Source organism: Choloepus didactylus, chromosome 4, assembly GCF_015220235.1.
Source record: "Choloepus didactylus isolate mChoDid1 chromosome 4, mChoDid1.pri, whole genome shotgun sequence".
NCBI classification, from domain to species: Eukaryota; Metazoa; Chordata; class Mammalia; order Pilosa; family Megalonychidae; genus Choloepus; species Choloepus didactylus.
Window position 1 is genome coordinate 28,249,928 of NC_051310.1, and position 24,733 is coordinate 28,274,660.

The following is a 24,733-nucleotide window of genomic DNA, read 5'->3' on the forward strand; positions in this document are numbered from 1 at the left end:
TATTATGAAGGATATTATAAGTATCAGCTGGCATGTCCATGGGAACTAGCAAGTCTGAATTCCATAGGACATGCCACAGCCTGCAAACTAGTAAAGGTTATGTTGAGGCCTGACACTGATATCCCCAGGGGAAGCTGGCAGGCTGGAAATATCAGCAAGAGTCAGTGTTGAAGACTTGAGGCAGAAATTTCTCTGTCTTCTGGAACCCCCAGCTCTTGCTGTTAAGAGCTCCAGCTGACTGGTTGAGGCCCACCCACCCCATGGAGGATAATCTCCTTTACTTAAAGTCAACTGATTGTGGAAGCTAATCCAGTCTACCTCCAGCTAGGCAAGTGTTTAACCAAATAACGAATACTATAACTTAGCCAAATTGATACATAAAATTAAACATCAAACCCAACTTCACAGCTGTCACCCCGGCGGGCAGGGCTGCTCCTGCCCGGGGCCGAGCACACGGTGCAGAGCCAAGCTGGGAGGCCCAGCCTCCCAGCCGTCTCCCCAGCGGGCAGGGCTGCTCCTGCCCGGCTGAACACACAGCACAGACCTGAGACAAGAAACCCAGCCTGACAGGGAGTCTTTCCCGCAGCATCGCTCACATGACACAATATCAGCCATGGACAGTGGCCTTGAATACACCCACAGCTGATTGTCCCAGAGCTGGGAGAGCGGAGCTGTGCGGAAAGGGGACGGTAACGCGTCCCATTCAACCATCTTTGAAGCGGGCTGGGAACGCCCCTACACAGCCCGGTGGCCCAGGGCTTCCCTGGAGGCCGGTGCTCACTTGTGACGTGGCATGGCCCTCCCTCCCTCAGCAGAGGTCCTGGAAAAAACACAGCAGGGAGGGGGGAACCGCTCGGAAATCCCAGGGAACCTACGCCAATACCAAGGACTTTTGTGTCAGCGGCAGAGAACAGCCTTAAATCTCCGGGAACACCTGGGAGATTTGATTGTTGGACCTGCCCTTCCTCCCTAACCACTCAGGCACACGCCCCTCATTGAGGGCAGACAGCACCAACAACACACCCAAATTAAGTGCACCAATTGGACCCCAAAAGAATCAGATCCCCACATACCACAAAGTTGGGGAGAACTGACTTGAGGGGAATAAGTGACTCATGGACGCCATCTGCTGGTTAGTTATAGAAAGTGTATGTCACCAAGCTGCAATTCTAACAAATTAAAGACTCACAGATGCCATCTGCTGGTTAGTAAGAGAAAGTGTACGTCACCAAACTGTCTCTGAAAAATTAGATCGATATCCTTTTTTTTTGATACAACTTGAAAGAACCCTATCAAACAAAACAAATGCCGAGAGCCCAAAAACAACAGAAAATCTTAATGCATATGATAAAACCAGATGATATGGAGAATCCAGCTTCAAACACACAAATCAAGATTTTGGAAGAAACGTACCCCACAAAATTAATTAAAGAACTACAATCAAAGAACGAAAACATGGCAAAGGATTTAAAGGACATCAAGAGGACCATGGCCCAGGATATAAGTGCCATAAAGAAGACCCTAGAAGAGCATAAAGAAGACATTGCAAGAGTAAATAAAAAAATAGAAGATCTTATGGAAATAAAAGAAACTGTTGGCCAAATTAAAAAGACTCTGGATATTCACAATACAAGACTAGAGGAAGCTGAACAACATCTCAATGTCCTAGAAATCCACAGAATAGAAAATGAAAGAACAAAAGAAAGAATGGAGAAAAAAATTGAAAAAATCTTAATGGATCTCCGGGCTATGATAGATAAAATAAAACGTCCAAACTTAAGACTCATTGGTGTCCCAGAAGGGGAAGAGAAGGGTAAAGGTCTAGAAAGAGTATTGAAAGAAATTGTTGGGGAAATCTTCCCCAACCTTCTACACAATATAAACACACAAAGCTTAAATGCCCAGCGAACTCCAAATAGAATAAATCCAAATAAACCCACTCCAAGACATATTCTGATCAGACTCTCAAATACTGAAGAGAAGGAGCAAGTTCTGAAAGAAGCAAGAGAAAAGCAATTCACCATAAACAAAGGAAACAACATAAGACTAAGTAGTGACTACTCAGTGGCCACTATGGAGGCGAGAAGGCAGTGACATGACATATTTAAAATTCTGAGAGAGAAAAATTTCCAACCAAGAATACTTTATCCAGCAAAACTCTCCTTCAAATTTGAGGGAGAGCTTAAATTTTTCACAGACAAACAAATGCTGAGAGACTTTGCCAATAAAAGACCTGCCCTACTTCAGATTCTAAAGGAAGCCCTACCAACAGAGAGACAAAGAAAGGAGAAAGAGATAAAGAGAATTTTAACAGACATATATAGTACCTTACATCCCAAATCACCAGGACACTCATTTTTCTCTAGTGATCACAGATCTTTCTCCAGAAGGGACCATAAGCTGGAACAGAAAACAAGCCTCAAGAAATTAAAAAAAAAAAAATTTGAATATATTCAAAGAACATTCTCCAAACACAATGGAATACAAATAGAAGTCAATAATTTTTGAACTATAACTCCACTGTTTACTTCCTACATGATAAAAAATACACAAACTCTAAGGACAAATCAGTGGTTTTGAACTCAATGTAAAATATGTAATTTTAGACAACTATATAAAGGTGGGGGAATGAAGGAGTATAGGAACATAGTTTATGTGCCCAATTGAAGTGAAGGTGGTATCAAAGAAAAACAAGATTGATATGGATTTAAGAGGTTAATTTTAAGCCCCACAATAAACACAAATAAATTATCAGAGAATATAACCATAGAGATGTAAAGTAGAGGTTGGGTTAAGAGAAATGAGGGAAGGGGCAATGGGGAGTTAAGAAAGGAGTGTAGGGTTGCTGTTTGAGGTGAAGGGAAATTTCTAGTACTGGATGGTGGGAAAGAGCATAACATCATTCTAAATGTGATTAATCCCACTAATGGTAAGGCTAGGGATGGGGTGGAATGGGAAGATTTAGGCTGTATATATGTTTCCACAATTGAAAAAAGAAAAAAAAAACGACAATCTAACTAGAAGACAATTGAATGCTAAGGATGAACTTGAATGGGATTGGAGGGTGGAGGACAGGTGGCTCGAAGGGACATAGTTGAGACATAAGAAAAAGGAAATATAGAATGTAAGCTTTGTATCATTGTTGAATCTCATACTTCTTAGCTGCGCTTAATGGAATTACATAAAAGAATGTTCTTGTTCATGGGAAGTACATACGTGAATTATAGTGTATGTTCAAGGATGTGTGCGGCTAACTCTCAGATGTTCAGAAGACAGAGAAATATATGATGGGTGATAGGGAGGGAGGGAAAGAAATAGCGATGTGACAGCATGTTAAAGTTGGTGGATTGATCTATCGGGGGAGGGGAGTCAGGATATGATGGAATTCTGTGTATGGGGCTAGTATTGTTTTTACAACTATTCATGTAACTTTGAATTTATTTCAAAATAAAAAAAAATTAAACATCACACATACTGTATGTTATACTTAGTGATTTATATCATAAAATAAACAAAAGATAGAATCCCAGTGGATCATCCTGTATACCTCCTGGGGAGTAAGTTGTTACACAGTGCATCTTGGGAACACAGGCTCAGGGCCCAGCAGAAACTTGCAGCAAATGTTCACTTTATTATTAAGCACAAAAGGTCCAAAATTGCAGGGGAAGAGAGCCCATCAGGGTCGACCTCCCTGATTGACCAAAACTGCTTGGGTTGGGGTCAGTAGATGGTGGCTCTGCATGCCCTAATAGAGAAGAAAGACAAATCTATGCCTTTTGAGTGGGGTACTTGTCCATGCTGGGGGGAGGGGCCCTGCACTGAGAATTCCTGCCTTGATTAGCATCTGGGGCTGCTTGTTCCTGGTTTTCAGGTTCAAAGTGTGCTGGGCCGTTTCATTAGACTAGCATCACCCCCAGGATGTGGAATGGAAACAGACCAAAACGTCATTGCACAATAGAAAAAGAGGTGTGGAGTAGGTGCGGACTGGGCAATGGCTGCTGAGCGTGTATCTGTGACTTTCCCAGCACTTCCTTGGGTACTGTATACTCCCTCACTTTGGGGGCTACTTGTCTAGACTACTATACTGATCTTACACCTGCCTACAATTATAAAGGCATTTTGTAGTACCAGAGGGATAATAGAAAATTTGGATGTTCTGTCCTAACCAAAATATACTCTCGACTTACTCTTCCTTTAATCTGATGCTTCTTGGTTACATTCACAAATGGCTTTGTGAGTGTATATGTGTACATACCTAGAATACAGACTCACATCCCTTGCAGACTGGACCTGTAGTTCTCGAACATTTGAGGATTTAAATATGCAATAATTACAGAAAGACTCAGACTGATGGAATTATAACCTGAGACATACACTTCTTCTTTATCCATTCCCTTTCCGTTCCTTTTTTCATTCTTTCTCTCCTCTTTCCTTCTTCCTCCCTCAACTTGATATAGTACAACTTCAAAATCTATTCTCTCTCCACACTTTCTCCTCTCTTTTTTTTTTTGCTTCCTAAAGAATTGTGAAATACTCTGAATTGTGATAATATATACATATATATTTTTTAATTCTATTTTATTTCTATTTCTATACTATTCTATCAGTTGAACTATGAGCCAAGCAGTGTTAAATTCTAAGTGCATTAATTATTTTATTTAACCTTATGGCAACATTATAAAGTGGTTACTGTCATTATTCCTCTCAAGAGTTGAGAAATACTGAGGGTTAGAGAGGATTAAGTAACTTGCCCAGGATCTCACAGTTTTCAAGTGTCACGACCAGGTCAGTCAGACACCAGAGCACAAGATTTACCCTCTATGGCCTGTGTTAGCACAAAAGAGGCTGTGGAAATCAGCCTGGGGCCAGGAAGTCAATCCAGCATAAGTGTAGAAACCACTTTTAAGCTAGCCTTTCTCTTATGTGCCTGGTGTTCACCCAGGAGACATTTGTGTATATATGCTGAAAAGTGTGGATGCTGTAGCAAGTTAGAAATAAGTATTGAGTGAATGAATCATCCGTAAATAGCTTTTCACTCTGTATTTGCCTGTAGATAACCTCAGGAGGTCTTCTGAAAGAATTTAGGATGTTCAGGGGTACAAATGGCTCTCTACCTGCTGGAATAAATCCATTGTCATCCTGGGTATTAGTTGGTTTTCTATTTTTCTAAGTGTTCTAGTTTGCGAAAGCTGCTGAATTGCAATATACCCAAAATGGACTGGCTTTTACAATGGGGGTTTATTAGTTCACAAATTTACAGTTCTAAAGCCATGAAAATGTCCCAATTAAGGCATCAGCAGGACGATACCTTCTCTGAAGAAAGGCCAATGGCATCTGGGTTCCTCTGTCGCATGGGAAGGCACATGGCCAGAATCTACTGGTCCTCTCCTGGGTTTAGCTTCTGGTTTACGTGGCTTTCTCCAAATGTCTCTGGGCTTCTGTCTTAGCTTCTCTCTTAGCTTCTACTGGGGCAAACTCTGGATTACATACCTTAGCTTCTCTCCAGAATGTCTCTCTCAGCTTCTCTGAGCTCTCTCTCTCTCTGTTTCTGTCAGCTTTCTTAAGGGACTCCAGTGAAGGATTAAGACCCACCTTGAATGAGTGGGGTCACATCTCATGGAAATTATCTAAAAAGGTCGCGCACACGTAGGTCTGCACCTACACAATTGGATTAAAAGAAGATGATTTTTCTGGGATATATAACAGCTCCAAACCAGCACACTAAGAGATTATTTTAACTTGATATGTTTACACTTTTATAAATCACTTCTACTGTCAGTCTATAAGAATGTCTCCTTTGATCTTGGAAACTAAAAGAATTGGAGAAGTACTGAAACGAAATAAAATTACCAACACCAAATTCAGTTGAAGAGAAGTGGCTTACTGCATTCATGAGCTGTTTATTTTGTTGTTGGCATTTCTGGAAAGCCCACATAAAGAAGAATAAGCTTTGAGTATGTAGGTGAAAGGAACTTTCTGTAGAGATCTTTTCAGCTTGCAGGAATTGTCACTATCCTTTCTATGGGGGATGCTAGTCCAGCTGATTACACCCTTGCCCTCAACAGGCTTCTTGAATTTCTCCAGGAAGCTACATTGTAGCCTAGCAAACGTGACAAATGGAAGATACTCAGGCTTGATACAGACCCAGTCAGGATGCCAGTTCTCCTTCTCATCCCCAGTACGTGCAACCAGATGTGCAAGAGCCCCCAGCTCTTTTCCTTAACACTAGCTATCCCCCTGATCAATTGTACAGAATCGCCTTTGGGGAAGCAGAAGTTTCCATCACTAAGGTTCAAAATGATCAGTCTTTGAATCTGGTCTATTATGGAATGCCTCTTACTGTATAACTGTTTCAGGGCTGTGTTTGAAGGGAAAAAAGACACTGTTCTGTGCTCTTAAAATTTGTTTGTCCTTCAGGGTCAGACACTTCCAAGCAGGTGAGACTGCTACAGTCATTTGTGTGTAGATTTAGGGGAGTGAGAGAAGAAGGTCACAAGCAACATTTCTAGAGCATAAAAGCTGAGGTGGGAAGGGGGAGGATGAATTTGCAATGGTGTTTAAGGGACAGATAAGAAATGGGACAGATAAGAGTCTCGAATATTGAGGTTAAAGGACTCAACTACTGAGCTCTGCTCCCAGATGGGATGATTCTGATGTAGATGGTTCATGGCCCTCACAATGGAAATCAAGTCTAAAAACTTTACATCTAAAGAGGATGATGAGCACCAGCTCTGCAGGAGTATATACTGACTGGTAGGACTTGAGTTAGTGCTGGTTAAAAGCACTAAGTGTATTGAAGTGCACACCGCAGTGTGTTGAAGGTTGCAGAGGGAGATGACAAACAGCCGTTGCTGGGACTGATACTTCAAGATTGATTTCATTTGGTCACTTGAACAGCCTCTCCAAGGCATAGCTTTTCTGCTATTCATCAACATATCCAGGAGGATGATCAAGCCCGTATCCTTAAATGCTGCCTGATTCCTCATAAACCTGGTCCTTCTCTGTCTCCTCACTATTGTAGTTAAGAGATAGTAAAGGGAGTAAGGTGTCTTTACTTTCCTTGACAGTTCCAGGATCGGGGGATGTTCTTACAAAGCCTGCAACCCAAGAGTGATGAGGCTCTGAGAAATCAATATTCCCAACCAAATGTAACAGCAGAGTTCAATCCCTTTTAACCCAAATTCAGGATATGCTAATTGGCCTTAGTCCTTCAATAATGTCCAGGAACTTGGGTGGTCCCCCACCCTTAGGGGTCCAGGGGTTCCTTAGAGCTTACAAGTGTCCTGCATTGTTGCTGGGACATGTCCTCACTTGGTGACCAGGTGAATAGTGAGTGAGGATTTGGAGGCACAGGTGAGTGGGACTGCACTGTGGCAGTGGGGTAGATGGTGCTGGTGATCACCTGTCCTGGCCACAGTAAGGCCTGGGTGCTGTGGTCCTTCCGCTTCTTCTGGGGACGTCCCCAGTACTCCTCTGAGCAGTCCTTTTCCTGGGCCCTGGCCCTGACACTCCCTGAGAATTAGGACTACTCTCAAATCGGAGTCAGGATGGAGACTCCTATTTTTCCTTGTCTGTACCATATGTTCTCCCTTACAGTAACTTCTGGATCCCATGCTATCTCTTAAGAACCTGAACCAATTGCCCTTTCTACTTCTTTTCCCCTTATAGAAGAGTTTGATAGCCAGTATGACAGAGCTTCACAGCCCATCCAAAAGGGCTTTGAACCTACAAACTCCTCTGTGTGCTTCTCTTTGGTGAGCTGGTAAATAGTTGGAAGATTTTTTGCTGTGGCAATAAAAAATAAAACACAGGTTAAGGCCTCAGCAGGCGTCGTTACTAGTTAAGTCTTTTCGAGATACCTGGCATATAAAATAATCACGGATTAGTTTATAAAGCAGAACGCTAATTTTTTTCAATTTACCATAGATGTTAGAATCCAGCCCTGTCCCTGCCTATGATCTTTACTGGGGAACTGGAATTGGCCCTGACAGGAAGCAGCGAGGTGCTCGAGTTGGGTCTCTGCCCAGGCTAGGAATTGTAGAATGGAGCCCTCATCTAAGACAACATGAGAAGCTGACATCAGAAAAGCAAATTAAGCCAGGGAACCAGCAAGAGAGCTGAGTCGAAGTTTAATAGTTAGAGAAAGAAAACAAAGGTAGGGATACAAGAGTTGAATATTAACAAAGGTATGGAGAAATGGGCAATATAAGACGGAGGCAAACATTTAGAACCAGAGAGTCAAGACTGATTGGGAATAAACAAGATGTTGGGGATATCCCTAGGCCATTCAATAAGCTTAAAGTCTGGTGTTTGCTTTTCTGAGCAAAAAAAAAAAAAAGAGAGAGAGCTGAAATGTGTTGGGTCAGCCCATTTCGATAAACAGGGAGGGAGCCTGCAAGGCAAGCTGGACCAGTTATTTGAAATAGATGCTCAATACTGCTTTGTTAGCAAATAAAAACCAGAATGTAGCATAGAATGTTCTTGACAGAGATTTCAGTGTAAGTGGTAGCTTGATGAATTGGCTTCTTTGTTCATTTTTGAGATATCTCTGACCAGGTAACTTTACCAGCTTCAAGGCATCCTCTCTCCGGAACAATGCGGAGGACGCTTGAATGGCCCCACAGCACCTGGCTCTCCTTTTTTAACACAGTGTATTGAGATGACTAAATAGGTCCCAGCTTATTTTTATCCATGTTGATGAGGTTCAGAGTACTAATTCCCTTCTCTTACCCCTGCATATTTACACATCATGGGATGACATCTTCTGGTCTTATCCCCAAAGACTTCATATAAATGTTACAAATGTTAATTGCTCTTTAACTTTTCTCCATTGAAAAATGTTCTTTAAAAGGTGCATGTTGAGATAAATTTTGTCAATCTCAAAGGTACTTGGGAAAAACAAAAAAGCCCAACAGATTTAGCACAGCTAACAAGAAACAAGGAAATACTAGAGTTAATGAAAATTAAAATCAAGTCCTGACTTGAATTTCTTTCAGGTTGCACAGTTTACTTAAACTCGTTGAGCCTCTGTTCTTAGCAAGATGAAGGGGTCAGGTTTTATTATTTCTAAAATCTCTTCAAGCCATAAAACTGTGTTCCTCTTCACACTTTACAGACTACTCCACAAATATATTTAAGTGACTTCTGTGCATCTGGGGCTACTTATACTGTTTTAAGTATGTGCTCATAAGTAACAGTATGTGCTCATATGTCACAGTAACTGCTGTTTCATGTTGAGAACTGCAGTAATCTAAGAATATTTATTCTTGTCCTGACAATAAATTCCAATGATCAGCTCTCTATATTTGCATTTGCCAATGCATTTACAAATTAGGTTAATAAATGGAGGAAAGAAGATGGCAGAGTGTCCACTATGTTTAAAACATCACAGAAACTATTAATTTTTTCCCAATAGTTTTTACTTTTTCTTCAGATATGATGGCTATGATTACAGTGAAACATTTCATTTAATTCAGTGTCTTTTGGGACTTAACCTGAAAAGATGTTGAGTCTAATGTTAAAAGAATTTACCATTTCTCTTAGTTTGTGTCTGTAAAGACTTAGGAAGTTCATGTATGCTGGACATTTTCCCTCTGGTACAGAATGAGAACCTAACCTTTATACATGGCTTGTGTGGTAATAGCCCAACTCATAATAAAAGCAACTTAGAGGCAGCAAGTGAAAGAGAAAGTAATTAAAATAAGGCCAGAATTTTGGTTTTGGTTTTATGTTAATAAGTCAGTAAAATGGAATTGTGGATGGTCATTATCTTTAATCTGAAGTTAGTTTTTGCCTGTTTCTTACTGTAGAAACTTGTCAGCCTCTTTTTTCTTCTTCTTCTTCTTACTGTTTCCAGTACCAACCATACCAGTCATAACTGTCTTAGGGAATATCTAATTGCTGTTTTATCAACACAGACTACAGCTAAGCTGTTTGTTTCCTTTCTCCAAGGTTAATTATTAGAATAAGGATGATATATTTTGAACTTTTATTTTTTATTTTGTAAGAATATAACATTTTAAAGAAAGAATACAGATAAAAAAAATTTCTATTGCCTCTCCATGAGACATTTTTCTCACATCAAACATTATGAAATACTGTGTTCCAAAGTTTTTAGACGTATACACATGTATACATCCATATAAACACATACATATATATACTTTATATGAAAATAAAAATATATGAAAACATGTCATTCTAGTACTAGTAGTACTAGTTGTAGCATCTATTATCTACTGAACACTTATTTGTGAGGTACAGTTCTAGAAATCTGTATTAAATTTTCCCAACAGTTCTATCAGGGTAGGATTTAATATTTTTCTGATTTTATAGATGGGAAAACTGAGGCACAGAGAAATTAACTCCTCCACACAGCTTATTCACATAACTAATAAGCTGCAGACATAGAAATCAGTCACAGGCAATTTGACTCTTTCTTCACTTAACAGTATATCACAGCCAGCTTCCATGTGAATAAACATGCCATTTTAAGGTTATAAAATTTACATAACCAGTCTCCCATTGTTGAACATTTAAGTTGTTTCCATTTTTTCTATACTACATACATTGCCATGATAAACATACCATTGTTGCCTGAGTGTCTTATTTCTTTAGAATAAATTCCTAGAAGCAGAATTCTTGAATCCCCTTTTTTGAGACTTTTGGTATAAATTTTCAAAATGCTCTCCAGAAAGATTTTTTTTGACACTCCCTCTAGCAGTATCCAAAAGCTTAAATTTCCCTGCATGTCACTGTACCAAGAGTTAAAAATTAACAAAGAATTATGATTACTGAATTATTATATAGATGCCTTTCTTGCTTTCTCATTTTGTAAAATAGCCAAAAGGAAATACCTGAAATTACTGAGCTGTAACCTACCTGCCTCGATCTTTGATAATGATTGTATAACTATATAACCTTTGTCTTGTGATTGTAGAAACCTCTTGACTCGTCCCACTTATACCCCTTATCCTGTTTTACAATTTTAGAGCCTTATGATCACAAAGACAGCCACTAATGTTTATTAATGAAGGAAACTGAGTCAGCCCAGAACTAACTCCCCTATTCCTAAACTACCTTACTAGACAAAGCTAAGGTAATCAATCTGTGTGTGCTCAGTTATTAGATCATCTCTAACTTTGTCATCTAAAGCCATTTTACTCATTATCCTAAACCCTGCTCATCTTTTGATATTATAAAACTACCAGAGTCACTGCAGTTCGGGAAGACAGATGTTTTAGGCCAAGAGGCCATCTGATCTCCTGCTTCATGCTTAGCAATAAACTCTTTCTCCTTTTGAAACCCCAGTGTCTCAGGAATTGGTCATTTGAGCACATCAGGCAGAGAACACCCTGCTTTTGTTTGGTATCATCACCAACAATGGCTATTATTCTAAATCTGTTTCTCTGATAGTTGGAGAATTGTATTTCATTGTTTTATCAAGTTCGACATTTTTTTCCAAATAGTTATTAGACATTTATATGTCTTCATTAGTGAATTGTCTGTACTTATTCTATTTATTTGTGACGGTGTGTCCATTTTTGTTAAGGATGCACCCTTATTACATAGTAAGGACAGTAACTTTTCTTTTTTTTAATTTTATTTTGAAATAAATTCAAACTTACAGGAACAGTTGCAAAAACAATACAAACACCATACACAGAGCTCCAGCTCACCCCGCCCCCCTTCCCCCGATACCCGGATCCACCAACTTTAACATCCTGTCACACCATTTCTTTCTTTCCCTCCCTCCCTCCCTCTCATCCATCATCTATTGCTCTGTCCTCTGAACATATGAGAGCAAGCTGCACACATCCTTGAACAAACACTATAATTATAATTCACACATACATTTCCCATGAACAAGAACATTCTTTTATGCAATCCCATTAAGCGCAGCTAAGAAGTTCAAGAAATTCAACATTGATACAAAGCTTACATTCTAGATTTCCTTTTTTTTTTCTTATGTCCCATCTGTGAAGGACATTAACTTTTGTCATATATTATGTAAATATCTTCTCTCAGAAATTTTACTTACAGATAAATTGTTTTTATAAGAGAAAGTCTCAGAGGACATCCTTTAACTAAAAAAGGTCCCAGAAAATATGACCTACCCTTCATAAAAACAATTGAAGATGTCTTTCAGTCAAGTGAGAAATGAAGCAAAATTAAGCTAAAAAATGAAAGTCAATGTTAAAGGATACTTTTTAAAAGTAATATTTGACAGTCCTTGGGTTCACTTCAAGAAATTATTTATTTTCATGTGCACTATGGACCAGCTTCTGCTTTTCATCTGTTAAAATGTTTGGAAATATTAAGATTTTTTTTTCTTTAAAATAATTTCATAGAAAAACAAGTTGTTATTTTCAGAAATTTGACCAATCCCATTCCAAAGGATAGACTTTTAAAACAGGGTATAATCATGGGAGAAGAGAGCATTTTGTAAGTCCTTTGATACTTTTTAATGACAGTCAAGGGAAAAATAGGATTTCTCCCTCCAAATTTAAAGATACTTCATTTAAGTTGTATTATGAGTTTAATGCTTTAATACTGTCTGGGATTTTGTGTGCTTTTAAGTAATGATTTGAAAAGGAATTCGTTGTAAGATAATTATCTTCAGTGGAAACAAAAGCCTTCCCCCTGCACCCCCCTCCCCCCTTGGCTTGGGAGAAGATGAGAAATGCTAATTTGGAGACAAATTTCCCAAGAGAAGGGAATCCTTTGGCACAAGTTTAAACAGCTTTGCCAGAAATCCACCCTCTAAAGTAAAAGGATTTCATCTTGTCTGAAACCAGGGAGTGGTGATGAGCTCCAAGGCAAAAAGGATATCCCTTACAAAAGGCTGTTTGGGAGGAAACATTACATTACAAAAGCTCCATAGCGCTGCCTCAATAGAAATTGAAGAGTTATGAGATACACCCCTTTCCCAGTTCTCTAGAGAGTTTAAGTGACTGGTCCAAGGAAGTGATTACATTTTACTCTGGGCCACAATGTCCCCTTTAGTCTTCATTACAAAAAAGGAACAAAAAAACCCAAATAATAATAAAATAAAATAATCCTATAAGCCTGGGTGGTTTCCTGACCTCTTTTCCTTAATTTTCTGGAAAATATCTACTAAAATGGATTAATGGTTGCATCCAAGGAGATATTTCTCATCTTTAATATTAAAGTGCTTTGAAATCCTTTTGTGATGCTGTACATATAGAAAATACTTTTTGTGCCTTATATTTCGGAGGTGGATGCGGATATGTTTGTGCAGTCTCATGTGTTTAACCTGTGTTTTCAAATTCCTGAAAAAACTGCTATTTGTTTGGGTAAATATACTTGAAAGATGCATGACAAGCCAGCCATCCCATCCATGTGTAATGACATGTTCAATTATGTGTGGCACTGCTGATTTGGCATGGTTGATATTCATATGCTTGAATGTTTGGGCAGTCAGAAAACTCAACCACTCGAGTATCCATTTCTCTTTGATTCCAAATGACCGGCCCTAGAAACCACAGTGCTGAGAACTCCATATACCTTCCTCCAAAGACACAGAATACAGAATAGAACTGCTCCAAAGCAAAGTTTCTTTTCTTCATTCAGTCAATCAACAAATCTGTACTGAGTATCTCCTGTATGTCAGGCTTTTGTTTTCTATGCCATTCCTTTATCAGAATCCACTCCTTTCTAAGGCCTCATTTTCCCCTACCTGCCCACAACCTCACTAGACATGCAGGGTCCTTATGCTATTTAAAAGGTTTGGCTCTTCTCCCCACCCAAACTCATAACTGTATTTTGTTCCTTGAAGGCCCTGCTTCGTGGGGAGTGTTTTATTTGTAATAATCTTTTTATCATAAAATAAACCCCAATATGGAAAATTTTAGAGAAAAATAAATAAAATGAATGATATCATAAGCACTTTGTCATGTCACTACATACTTTGTAAACATCTTAATGACTGGGTCTTATTCCATTGTGTGCCTTAATTTCTTAAACATTCACCCAACTGTTGGATGTTTAAAATCTTTCCTCTGTTGTTTGTTTGTTTTTTAATTATAAATAATGCTAAAATGACCATCTCTGTTCTTCCAACTTGGTTCACAATTTTGATTCATTTCCATAGGGAAATACTAAGAAATACTAAGTTATGGCTTATGACCTTTTGTAAAATACTTAATACAAATTGCCAAACCACTTCTCAGAGTTTGTAACAAATAATTTCATAACGGTCTATTTGGTGTCCATATCATAGCACCCTTACCTTCATCAAGCACTAAAAACATTTTAAGTCTTAACTGATTATTTGTTTTAATTTGCGTTTCTTTGGTTTCTAGTGAAGCTGGATACTTCTTTTACATGCTTATGAGAAATTTGTAGTTGCTCTTTCATGAATTGTCCTTTGCCCATATTTCTATCAGTTTTTTTTTTGCATATTTATTTGTATGAGCTTATATATTAAGGACGTTAACATTTTGTGTTTAATATTTATTGATTGCATTTTGGCAAATATCTCTCCAATTACATTATTACAGTCATATTGTCACTTAAAGCAGATAGCTTGTTTCTTCAGTGAGATGAGCTTTATGTCATTTTATATAGGAGATGGTTTTCAGTGTTTGAAAATTAAGAATACATGCTTACAGCAGAGTAAAGAAAACAGCAATTCCAGAAATTTCTATGAAATAAAGGGAGAATGTATGAGAGTTAAATTGCAAGTGATCTTTCTACCAGTGCATTTGTGTTGTAGTCTTACTGCATGTAATGTGATGACCCCTCTGGTGTGCTCATTACAAAATTATGAAATCTGTGTCCAAATTAAGCACTCAAGATAGCTGTTTTGGAGTTTGTTGGATTCCAGATAAAATTCCAGTAGTGCATTCGTATTTGCTCTCAGTTTCCCGTACCTCTAGAAGCCCTAAATGGCAGCCCCTCATGTGTTCTCCTTTTCCTTTTAGACAATTCTTCCTCGCTCCAGGAAGATGAAGAGGTAGAGATGGAGACCCTTGGCTGGCAGACAAGCAGTCCAGCCATGAATGGACACCTTGCCACTCCAGAGACCTCTACTCGTTTCCCCAGCTGGGTCACATTCGATGACAATGAAGTCAGCCGCTCTTTACCACCAATCCCCTCTCCTCTTAAGTCGAATATACCACCTGTTGCATCTGTGATCCCAGATGTACCTTATAACTCCACTGGATCCTTTAAGAAGAGGGAACGTCCCAAGAGCACTTTGATGAATGTCTCTAAAGTTCAGAAGCTGGACATGTCCTCCTTAAGCCACCCACCTTCCGTAAGTGTAGCTCCACCTTGGAGGGCAACCAATCCTTTCCTGAATGAGACTCTGCAGGACGTGCAACCCTCCCCTATCAACCCTTTCAGTGCTTTCTTTGAAGAACAGGAGAGGCGTTCCCAAAGCAATTCCATTTCCAGTACCACAGGCAAAAGCCAAAGAGATTCCCTCATTGTCATCTACCAGGATGCCATCAGTTTTGATGACTCAAGTAAAAACCATTCGCACTCGGTTGCTGTTGAAAAACTCAAACAACTCCAAATCGATGATCCTGATCACTTAGGCAATGCAACACTACCTGATGATGACCCAATAGCTAGGATTGAACTAAGTGATCACCAGCCTGGATTAACACTGTCTCAGCCCAGGGATGGGTGGCCAATGATGCTAAGGATCCCTGAGAAAAAAAACATCATGTCCTCCAGGCACTGGGGACCAATCTATATCAAACTGACAGAGAGTGGTTACCTGCAGCTCTATTATGAGCAGGGCCTAGAAAAACCATTCCGTGAGTTCAAGCTGGAGATCTGCCATGAGATTTCAGAACCCCGGCTCCAAAACTATGATGAGAATGGTAGAATCCACAGCTTGCGGATCGACCGTGTCACCTACAAGGAGAAGAAGAAATATCAGCCCAAACCTGCTGTGGCCCATACAGCAGAAAGGGAACAAGTAATTAAGCTGGGCACCACCAATTACAATGACTTCCTGAGCTTCATCCATGCAGTTCAAGACTGTCTCATGAATCTGCCAGTGTTGTCAATGGACTTGAGCACAGTTGGCTTGAACTACCTTGAAGAAGAGATTACAGTGGACGTTAGAGATGAATTCTCTGGCATCGTGAGCAAAGGAGACAACCAGATTCTCCAGCACCATGTCTTGACACGGATCCACATTCTGACTTTCCTCTCTGGGCTTGCAGAGTGCCGCTTGGGCCTCAATGACGTCCTTGTCAAAGGGAATGAAATAGTTTCCCGGCAGGACATCATGCCTACCACCACCGCGAAGTGGATCAAGCTCTATGAGTGCCGTTTTCATGGGTGTGTGGATGAGGATGTATTCAGCAACTCACGGGTTATTCTGTTTAACCCTTTGGATGCATGCCGGTTTGAGCTAATGCGGTTCAGAACAGTATTTGCTGAGAAGACCTTGCCTTTCACGCTCAGGACGGCAGCAAGCATCAGTGGGGCAGAGGTGGAGGTGCAGAGCTGGCTTAGGATGTCAACTGGCTTCTCCTCTAACTGTGACCCTCTCACTCAGGTTCCCTGTGAGAATGTGATGGTTTGTTACCCTGTGCCCAGTGAGTGGGTGAAAAATTTCCGCAGGGAAAGTGTCCTGGGGGAAAAGTCTTTGAAAGCCAAAGTGAACCGGGGGGCAAGTTTTGGCTCCGCTAGTGTATCTGGCTCTGAGCCTGTCATGAGAGTAACTCTGGGAACTGCCAAGTATGAGCATGCTTTCAACTCCATTGTGTGGAGGATAAATCGACTGCCTGACAAAAATTCAGGTAGGTAGAGGTTTCTCTTCTGTGAAAATAACCAGTTCTGTGAAAGAACTGGGATCAATGTTCTAAATCCTGTTCCATATGCAATGCCTTTTTTTATTGTATCCTGTGAGTGGTGATAGAGGGAGAGTAAGACCTGAAAAATAAAAATACTTGAACAAAGTAAGTAACTAATAGGGATGACCCAGTTCACTTCATCTTTTCACCACCTTATTTTTGTACTTCTTCCATAAAACTATACGTTATTCTCAGCTGAGCTGCTGAGCAGCTTTCTACGTCATAGTTTATGGATTTTTTTTTTTCTGACTCATTAGCTGTGATAGCTGTGGCCCCTAAAGCTATCCATTTCCAGATGCCGGAGGCTTCTGGGTTCTGAAGAGAGATCTTTCTAACTGTGCCCTGAATATAGGTGAAAGGGCCAGTTCTTGGCAAATCATCTGCACAGTACATGTGAAATGGTAAATTTCTGACTCCAGCTGCCCTGAATAAGGCCCATCAATCCAAAGTGCAGTGTGTGTGTCTTTCTGGGACCTGGGAATGGGAAGAGGAGAAGTAGCCTCTCATCAGACTGAAGATCCAGCCAGGACGAAGGTCCAAAAGATTCCTAAATGCTATCAGACAAAATAAAGGAAGGAACGATTGATTTAAACAAACAAATAAAGCTCACCATCCGTAACTGGCTTGCTCATAGCTATCATAAAGCAGGGGTGGGGTGGGGATACTTGTGTGCTTGAGTCTGCCTGGAAGGAAATTACTTTCCTCATGGGTCCATGAGATTTAGTGAAATGGCAAGACTAAGGAGCAATCAAACCAGCTCTAGCAGCTTATTTCTTAAAGTGCATCTGGGTGACAAGCAACATCCCCATGGGAGCCTTAAAACCACTTCTTTTGTTTATAATAATAAACTTGGCATATCTGGTAACAAAAGCAGATAATCCTAGTCAGGTAAAAAGAATAAGGTGTGGAAAAGCACTTGGTTGAAATGCCTTTCTCTTGTAGACATCCCTCTCCCTACCCTCACTATTAAATCATCAAATTGTGTTTAGTTTTCTTTCCTTTTCTGAGTGTGGATGTTTAGTCTCCTTTCCTTTTCTGAGTGTGGATGGCTGTGTTACCATACCCTAAATGTATTAGGATGTGAGGGTAAGAGGCAAAGCAACCTGGCCATCTCTCCAGGCAGTGGGCACACACACTGGGGCGTTCTGTGTCAGCCACTGGGTGAAGCAGGGCAAACTGAAAAGACAATTGGACCTCTGTATTTGAGGCTGGGTTTGCCTCCTCGATGCTGTACTAACTGAATTTTTAAGTCTTCTTCTCTGTGCTTGCTTATTCTCTATCCCTGAAGTCAGCACTGTTTTTTTCCTGGTGATAGCACTACAATTTCCACCACGGCCACAGGGCCTGTCTGACTTGACAGAGGAAAAGGAGAAACACAGAATTCTCCTTTGGCACCGGAGCCCTTGGGAAGAGAGAACCAAAGTGATGGGGAGAAAATTACTGTTTGACATGTGTGAAAAGGCAAGTTGGCCTCGGGTTTATGTTTATTGGAAGTTTTAGCTCTTCAATAATAATTTAAGCATGGCTTCAGATAACTTTATTATGGACTCATTGGATTTTCAAGCTGGAAGGGACTCTGGAGATAACTTAGTCAAACCTCATCATTTTACAGATGAGAAAATTAAGGCCCAGGAGGGGAAGCAACTCATTTAAATTCATACAGCTACATCCAGGGTTCTTACTATACCACAGCCGCCTCATAGTAGATGATACCAAATAAACACAAACTTGAAATAATTCCCCTGTGAGCACGGAGATTTGCAGTTTTCCCAGCATGTGCACACACATTATCTCATTTGTTTCAAAGTGCTTTTCCTTAAACTGTTTAAAGTTCTTTAGGGAAGGTTTTTCTCTATAAATACTGACTGGTACCTGAAGGAAAAAAAAGCAGGGATAGGTAGGAGTTGTGGAAAAGTTATGGGTGGCTCACAAAACGGAAGGAAAAGTTGAACAAGTCGGCTTCAGAAGGAATAGCCCTGGTGGCAGGAACTAATGGATGTCTCCCCAGGGTGCAGCCATTGAAACAGTCGTCACTCTCCATTGTCTGTCCTTATGTCACTTGGCTCAAGAGTCCAGGGGTGGGCATAATGCTTTGACTGACATGACCACCAAGATGGCATGCAGTGCTGGGGAAGATTAATTCCCAAAGGAAAAAGATCTTTGTTGTTCTAAGAAAGGGGGAATGGACACGGGATGGGGAAAAATAGCAGCCCTTCAGCACACGCTTCGGAGTGCTTCCTAGTGGGTCTACTTCCTTGGTCTCCGTAGACCCAAGGCCAAGTAAATGCAGCTTATATATTAGATATGAATTTTCAGATTACTGGAAACTTATTGTGGAAGATTTTTAAAATACAAGACAGCATAGGACATCTGGGGATGTGTCTCACTTTAACTCCCATCCCCATTATGGCTTTTTCTGTATAGTCTTATATTTTTAGTAGTGAAACCCCAAAAAATGGGCCCTTGTTCTACCTATGGTTAATGGTATATTTCTGTGTCCGTTCAGGAAATTGATAGCACCCTTTTCTGGAAATTCTGATATTACTGATATTCAGTATACCCCACCCACCGCTGTATCCATGAAACCAGAGATTGATGCAATTTACTAGTAATAGTCCCTTTTCTGAACTCGTCTTTTTCCCGTCTTCAGACAGCCTTGGGAATGTGCCTTTTACAAGTTCTTTCATAATCACATAATCCTTAGACCCCCCCATTTACAGTGAAGGAAGTTGGGGCCCAGCTGAGGTCAAAAGGCCCCGCTGGCTGAAGGCCTGAACCTCCCTACACCCCAGCACCCGACCTCAGTGACCCCACGTCCGCAGCCCCCAGCGGGCAGCGCGCACGCAGGGTGGGCAGTGCACACCAGCGCACCGACACCTCTAGCTTTGCCAGCGTCCCAGACCTGCAGCCACAGAGCAGATGTCCTAACCCCAGCTACCCAGAGGTCAAACAGCCCGGGTTGGATTCGGTGCTCCCACCAGCAGGGCCCAGCCCAGCATTGCGCATGTGCAGCTCTCCAACTCCTCAAGGGCCCTTCCCACCCTAGACAGTAAGCCTTTCTAAGTTAAGGCGGCCAAACAAGGCCAGCTGCTTCCAGAGCCTCTGCTAGGAAATAAAACATTTTGTCTTGCAAAGGTAGCTTTCTTTGCTGGAATTCCAGTTCCCATTAGACCAAGTGAAGAGAGAACAATCCCAACATGATTTGCCTTTTATGGAGAATAGAAAACTGAATTTTAATGTTAAATTTTAATGTTACAGTTTCAGGAAAGATGACATAATGCATGATTTATTTAATTTGTTACCATTAATTAAACTATACCAACTTTCAAAATTGTATTTCCTGTATGACTGCGTGGTATGTGAATATATCTCAATAAAATGATGATTAAAAAAAAAAAAAAAAAAAAGAAATGAATGATAACCCATCCCAAAGTATGAGATAAAAATTCAGAAACTACCAATAAAGACACCAGACTTTGGACATACTAGTAATAAAGAGACAGAAATTTTAAAAAGGAACAGATAAACTGAAGTTGAAGACCACAATAACTGAAATGAAAAATTCTCTAGAGGGTTTCAACAGCAGATTGGAGCTGACAGGAGAAAGATCAGTGAACTTGAAGGTAAGACAATTGAAATGATTCAGGCTGAGCATCAGAAGGGGACACCATCAAGCATACCAATATACATATTATGGGAGTTCAAGAAGGAGAAGAAAGAAAAGGTTGAAGGAATATTCAAAGAAATAATGGTAGAAAACTTACAAAATTTAACAAAATACATGAATACCCACATTCTAGAAGCCCCCAAACCCCAGACAGGATAAACTTGAAGAGATCCACATTCAGACACTTAGTAGTGAAACTTACAAATGCCAAGGATACCTCTGTGGGAGCCCCAATAAGATTAAGTGCTGATTTCTCATCGGAAACCATGCAGGCAAGAAGGCAATGGACTGAAATATTTAAACTGCTGAAAGAAAACAATTGCCAACCAAGAATTTTATATCTGGTGAGACTGTCTTTCAAAAATGAGGGCGAGATTAAGACATTCCCAGAGAAGCGAAAGCTGAGGATGTTTGTCACCAGTAGATGTGCCCTACAAGCATTGCTAAGGGAGTTCTTCAGACTGAAAGGAAAGGACGCTAAGCAATGGATTGAAACAGCGTAAAGAAATAAAGACCTCTGGTGATGGTAAGCACATGAGTAATTATAAATGCCAGTATTATTGTATTGTATTGTTTTTTTTGGCATGTAACTCCACTTTTTACTCTTATAGGTTCTAAAATGCAAATGCATAAAAAGGAATGATAAAGCTATGGTTTTGGACATAAAAAAAAAAAAAAAAAAAAAAAATTGTATTTCCTTAATTGCCCACCAGTTGACCACCATCTAATAGTTGTTGCTAGGAATCTAGAAAAGAACATTGCTTCCATAGACTTCTGTAACTACACTTTGGTGGGGTAAGTTTTGCAGAAAATAAAGATTTCTTAATGTTCTAAAAATGGTGCAAATAAAATAATTAGATAAAACTGTTGCTTAAGTTTCTATGGAATTAAAATAAACTTTTCTTTTATGTACTTTGTTATGCTCCTATTCTGAAGCAATGATAATTCTTTAGGACCATAAGATCTGCATTTTCTTCCTAGCTCTATCATGCAATTCCTAGCAAGACCTCACATAATTTACTTAAACTCTCAGAGAATCCTCATTTCCTCATCTTGAAAATAGGGTTATTATTAATATTTAGTTCATTAAGAATGAAATTAGATAATGCTTTTAAATGTTTAACACAGTACCTGATGTTTAATAAATGCTCAATAAATGATAGTTAAATAATTAGTATTTGTGGTACACAGTAATTAGTTTTTTAAAATATTGAATGGGTTCATTTTCAAATATTGTAACTTTTACTATTTTGTGTATCTTATTTAAATTCCTTTCCTAAAAACCAGTGCAGAGATTTTCAGTTAATTCCCCGAAGTATTACTCTTTAGAAATGCCCATTGGGATAAGTTAAATTTGTGAAACAGAGCAAAACAAATACTTCACTCTGCAATGTTTTCCTTGGAGAGCGAGTGTGTATGTCCTCACTTTCTGAGATTAAAAAGCCCTGCCCAAACCAATAAAGAGAATTGGGATTGTTTATCTGGGGAAATTCAGATAACTAATGACTGTTTCAGTTGCATAATTGAGTCAAAGCCATTTTAGGGGCATTTCATATTGTTTGTCCATAGCTATTTGCTAACAGAGGTTCTTGCAGCTTTCGCCCTCTCCACACCTGTTACCCTTCAAACCTGATCTTGGGGTTTGGAGACCATGAGATTATGACTCAAGGATGGTTAAGAACATTCTGAAGTCAGATTGCTGGGTTCAGTTCTCAGCTCTGCCACTCTCTAGCTGTATGACCTTGGGCTGTTTACCTTGCCAAGTTTTAGTTTCCTCATCTGTAAAATGAGGGTAATAGTAGGACCTTAAGGGATTGTTATGAAGGTAAGGTAAGAGAATCTGTATAAAGCATTTAGCATAGTACCTAGGACAGGGTGCTCAGCAAATGTTTCCTGCTCTGTCTAATGAATGATACTGAGGCTTCAGTGGTGATGGCCACAGAACTAAACTTTAGCTCTATTTCCTCAAATGAAAATCATACTTTGTCTGCCATCCAAGTAAGGTAGAATTAAAGATTTTTAAAACTATAGAGCTGCAAGGGACTATGCCTGTGTCCAGCTCACCCTTTCCTTCCCCTACTCCTCATATCTCCCCATTTTACAGATGAAGAATTGGGGCCTAGAGAGAATCTCTGCTACTAAGTAAGAGAGCCAGAAATTGAACCTAGCTTCAGACTGCTAGTCTGGCTTTCTGTCCAGTGTACCATGTGCTTGCCTAACACATATGTACTCTATTTATAAAGTTTTTGTCATTTACTATACCATTCACCCACAAAACATGCCAAAAACAATTTTTTAAATATGATAGGCTGTTAAAAAAATTCAATTCCTCTTTCAAAGGAAATCAACGATTTTATTCCAGGAGGCTGTCATTTTGTTAGGCACTAAGGGCTGATCCCTGTAATTCCTTTCTTCTAATCTCCAGCCCCTATTTCTTGGTATTTGTGCTGTGTTCAAATATCATTCTGATCTGAGCAGGCAAAATGACCCCTGTTTCTCAGGCTATGGATTTTATTGCTAGGATACCAGGCTACTGTAATCAGATAGGGTCATATCAAAGGGTCCAAAGCACACAGTGTGTGACTTGTGACTGAGGCAAACCTGCTTCCTGGTGGACACTCCGAAAGAGGAGCAGCTGCTGGCCTGCAGGCGGGCTTCCTACTACCTTCCTCACTGAGGTAGCTAGTTCCTCTGGCCACGTCGTTAGTTCCTTCCCAAAGAACCTGATCCCTTGATTCTTTGTCTTTCATAGCTTCTGGTCACCCACACTGTTTCTTCTGCCACCTTGAACTTGGCTCTGACCGGGAAGTGCCTTCCAGATTTGCCAGTCACGTGACTGTTGAGTTCAGCATGCCCACAACCTCAGCCTCTAAAGCCGCCGTAAGATCCATCTCTGTGGAAGACAAGACTGACGTCAGGAAGTGGGTCAATTATTCTGCACACTACAGCTACAAGGTAGCCTCGGGAGGTGGCTGGCAAATGTTTTCAAGTCCACTTTTTCATGACACTACCCTCCTCTCTTTTATTCCTTTTAGGAATGCTTAGCATGTGTACAAGGTATTCTCCTTCCGCCTTAGAGGAAGCTCCTCATATCTGAATTTGCTTTGGTTTACATGAATAATCTCTCTTGCAGGCAAGAGAAAGATTGGGGGAAGAAAATAAAGAGGCTCATTAGAAAGGAGAAAGAATATAATGCCTTCTGTCGTTGTGAGCAAAAGAAAGAGCAAGGTAGAAAGGGATTATTATTACTCACTTGTAATATAATTTGTGTTGCAGGGTAATGAATTTGGACAGGGAGGGGAGTGCCAGAAAAATGCTAACGCAGAGCCTTTATTTCAGCTCCAGGAGTTGATGAAGTGGATCTGAATAAAGTTAGGGAACAGATGACCTGATCAGTGGGCTGCAACAAGTCAAAATTTAAAATCCAATCAAGGGTCTATAATAGTAACAGGGAATCAGGGCTGTGTAGAAAGTGATTGCATCCTGAGGAGTTAGAAATTCAATAGGAAGAGATTAAATGCCAAAGATGAAAGAGGGGTTATTAAAGAAGGATTTTACAAGGTGTTCTAATAATTTTCTATTCGTGGTAATATCTTTAGATTTAGATCGTAATTTATTTTTCTTCTAAATGCTTCCTTAGTTGTGAAATCTGAGACACTTAACTCCCAGAAAGAACAAATACTCCATCTTGTGGTCAGGAAAAGAGTAGCACCGCCTCAAACATGACCCTGGTCAGCTGTTCCATGTCAGGAATTGTCACCCTCTAAGTCAAGCATCATTAGCACCCAAGAAGGTGTTGAGAGGAGCAGCTTAACTATGAATTTCCTTAGCTCCTAGGATTCCTTGCCTGACTTATCAAAGGCTTCAGTCAAGATGTGTCTTAAGGCAAGATTTATTCATTGATCCCTTTGTAATTACAACCACAGTGATCTTGCAGAAGGTAAAGGTACACCCATAAACACTTAAATGCTATCAATTTGGAGACTTTTTAAAGAGATAAAGTGTTAGGTGTAAACACTCAATAACAAACAAATCCATTCGTTTGATAAACTTTTATGGGTTGCCTACTGTATGCATGCATTATTGGGCAGCAGTAGTGGAGAAGATACTGCCCCTTTCCCTAAGGAGCCAGAGGAGGAGGACAGGTGTACAAGGTACAAGGGAATATTCACAGAAAGAAGCACCTACATCTACCTGATGAGTCAAGGACAGCTTCACATAAGAGGTG

At 40.0% G+C, this 24,733-nt stretch overlaps 1 protein-coding gene across 5 annotated transcripts in view; it reads left to right on the forward strand.

Moving 5' to 3' along the window:
* Positions 1-24,733, forward strand: part of STON2 (stonin 2) — a 188,615-nt gene that overhangs the window by 158,501 nt on the left and 5,381 nt on the right. For all 5 annotated transcript variants that reach the window (XM_037832140.1, XM_037832141.1, XM_037832142.1 and 2 more), the window contains 2 exons: positions 14,946-16,784; positions 23,258-23,460. In XM_037832140.1, the coding sequence (XP_037688068.1) occupies positions 14,946-16,784; positions 23,258-23,460 (2,042 nt within the window). The remainder of the gene's footprint in view (positions 1-14,945; positions 16,785-23,257; positions 23,461-24,733) is intronic.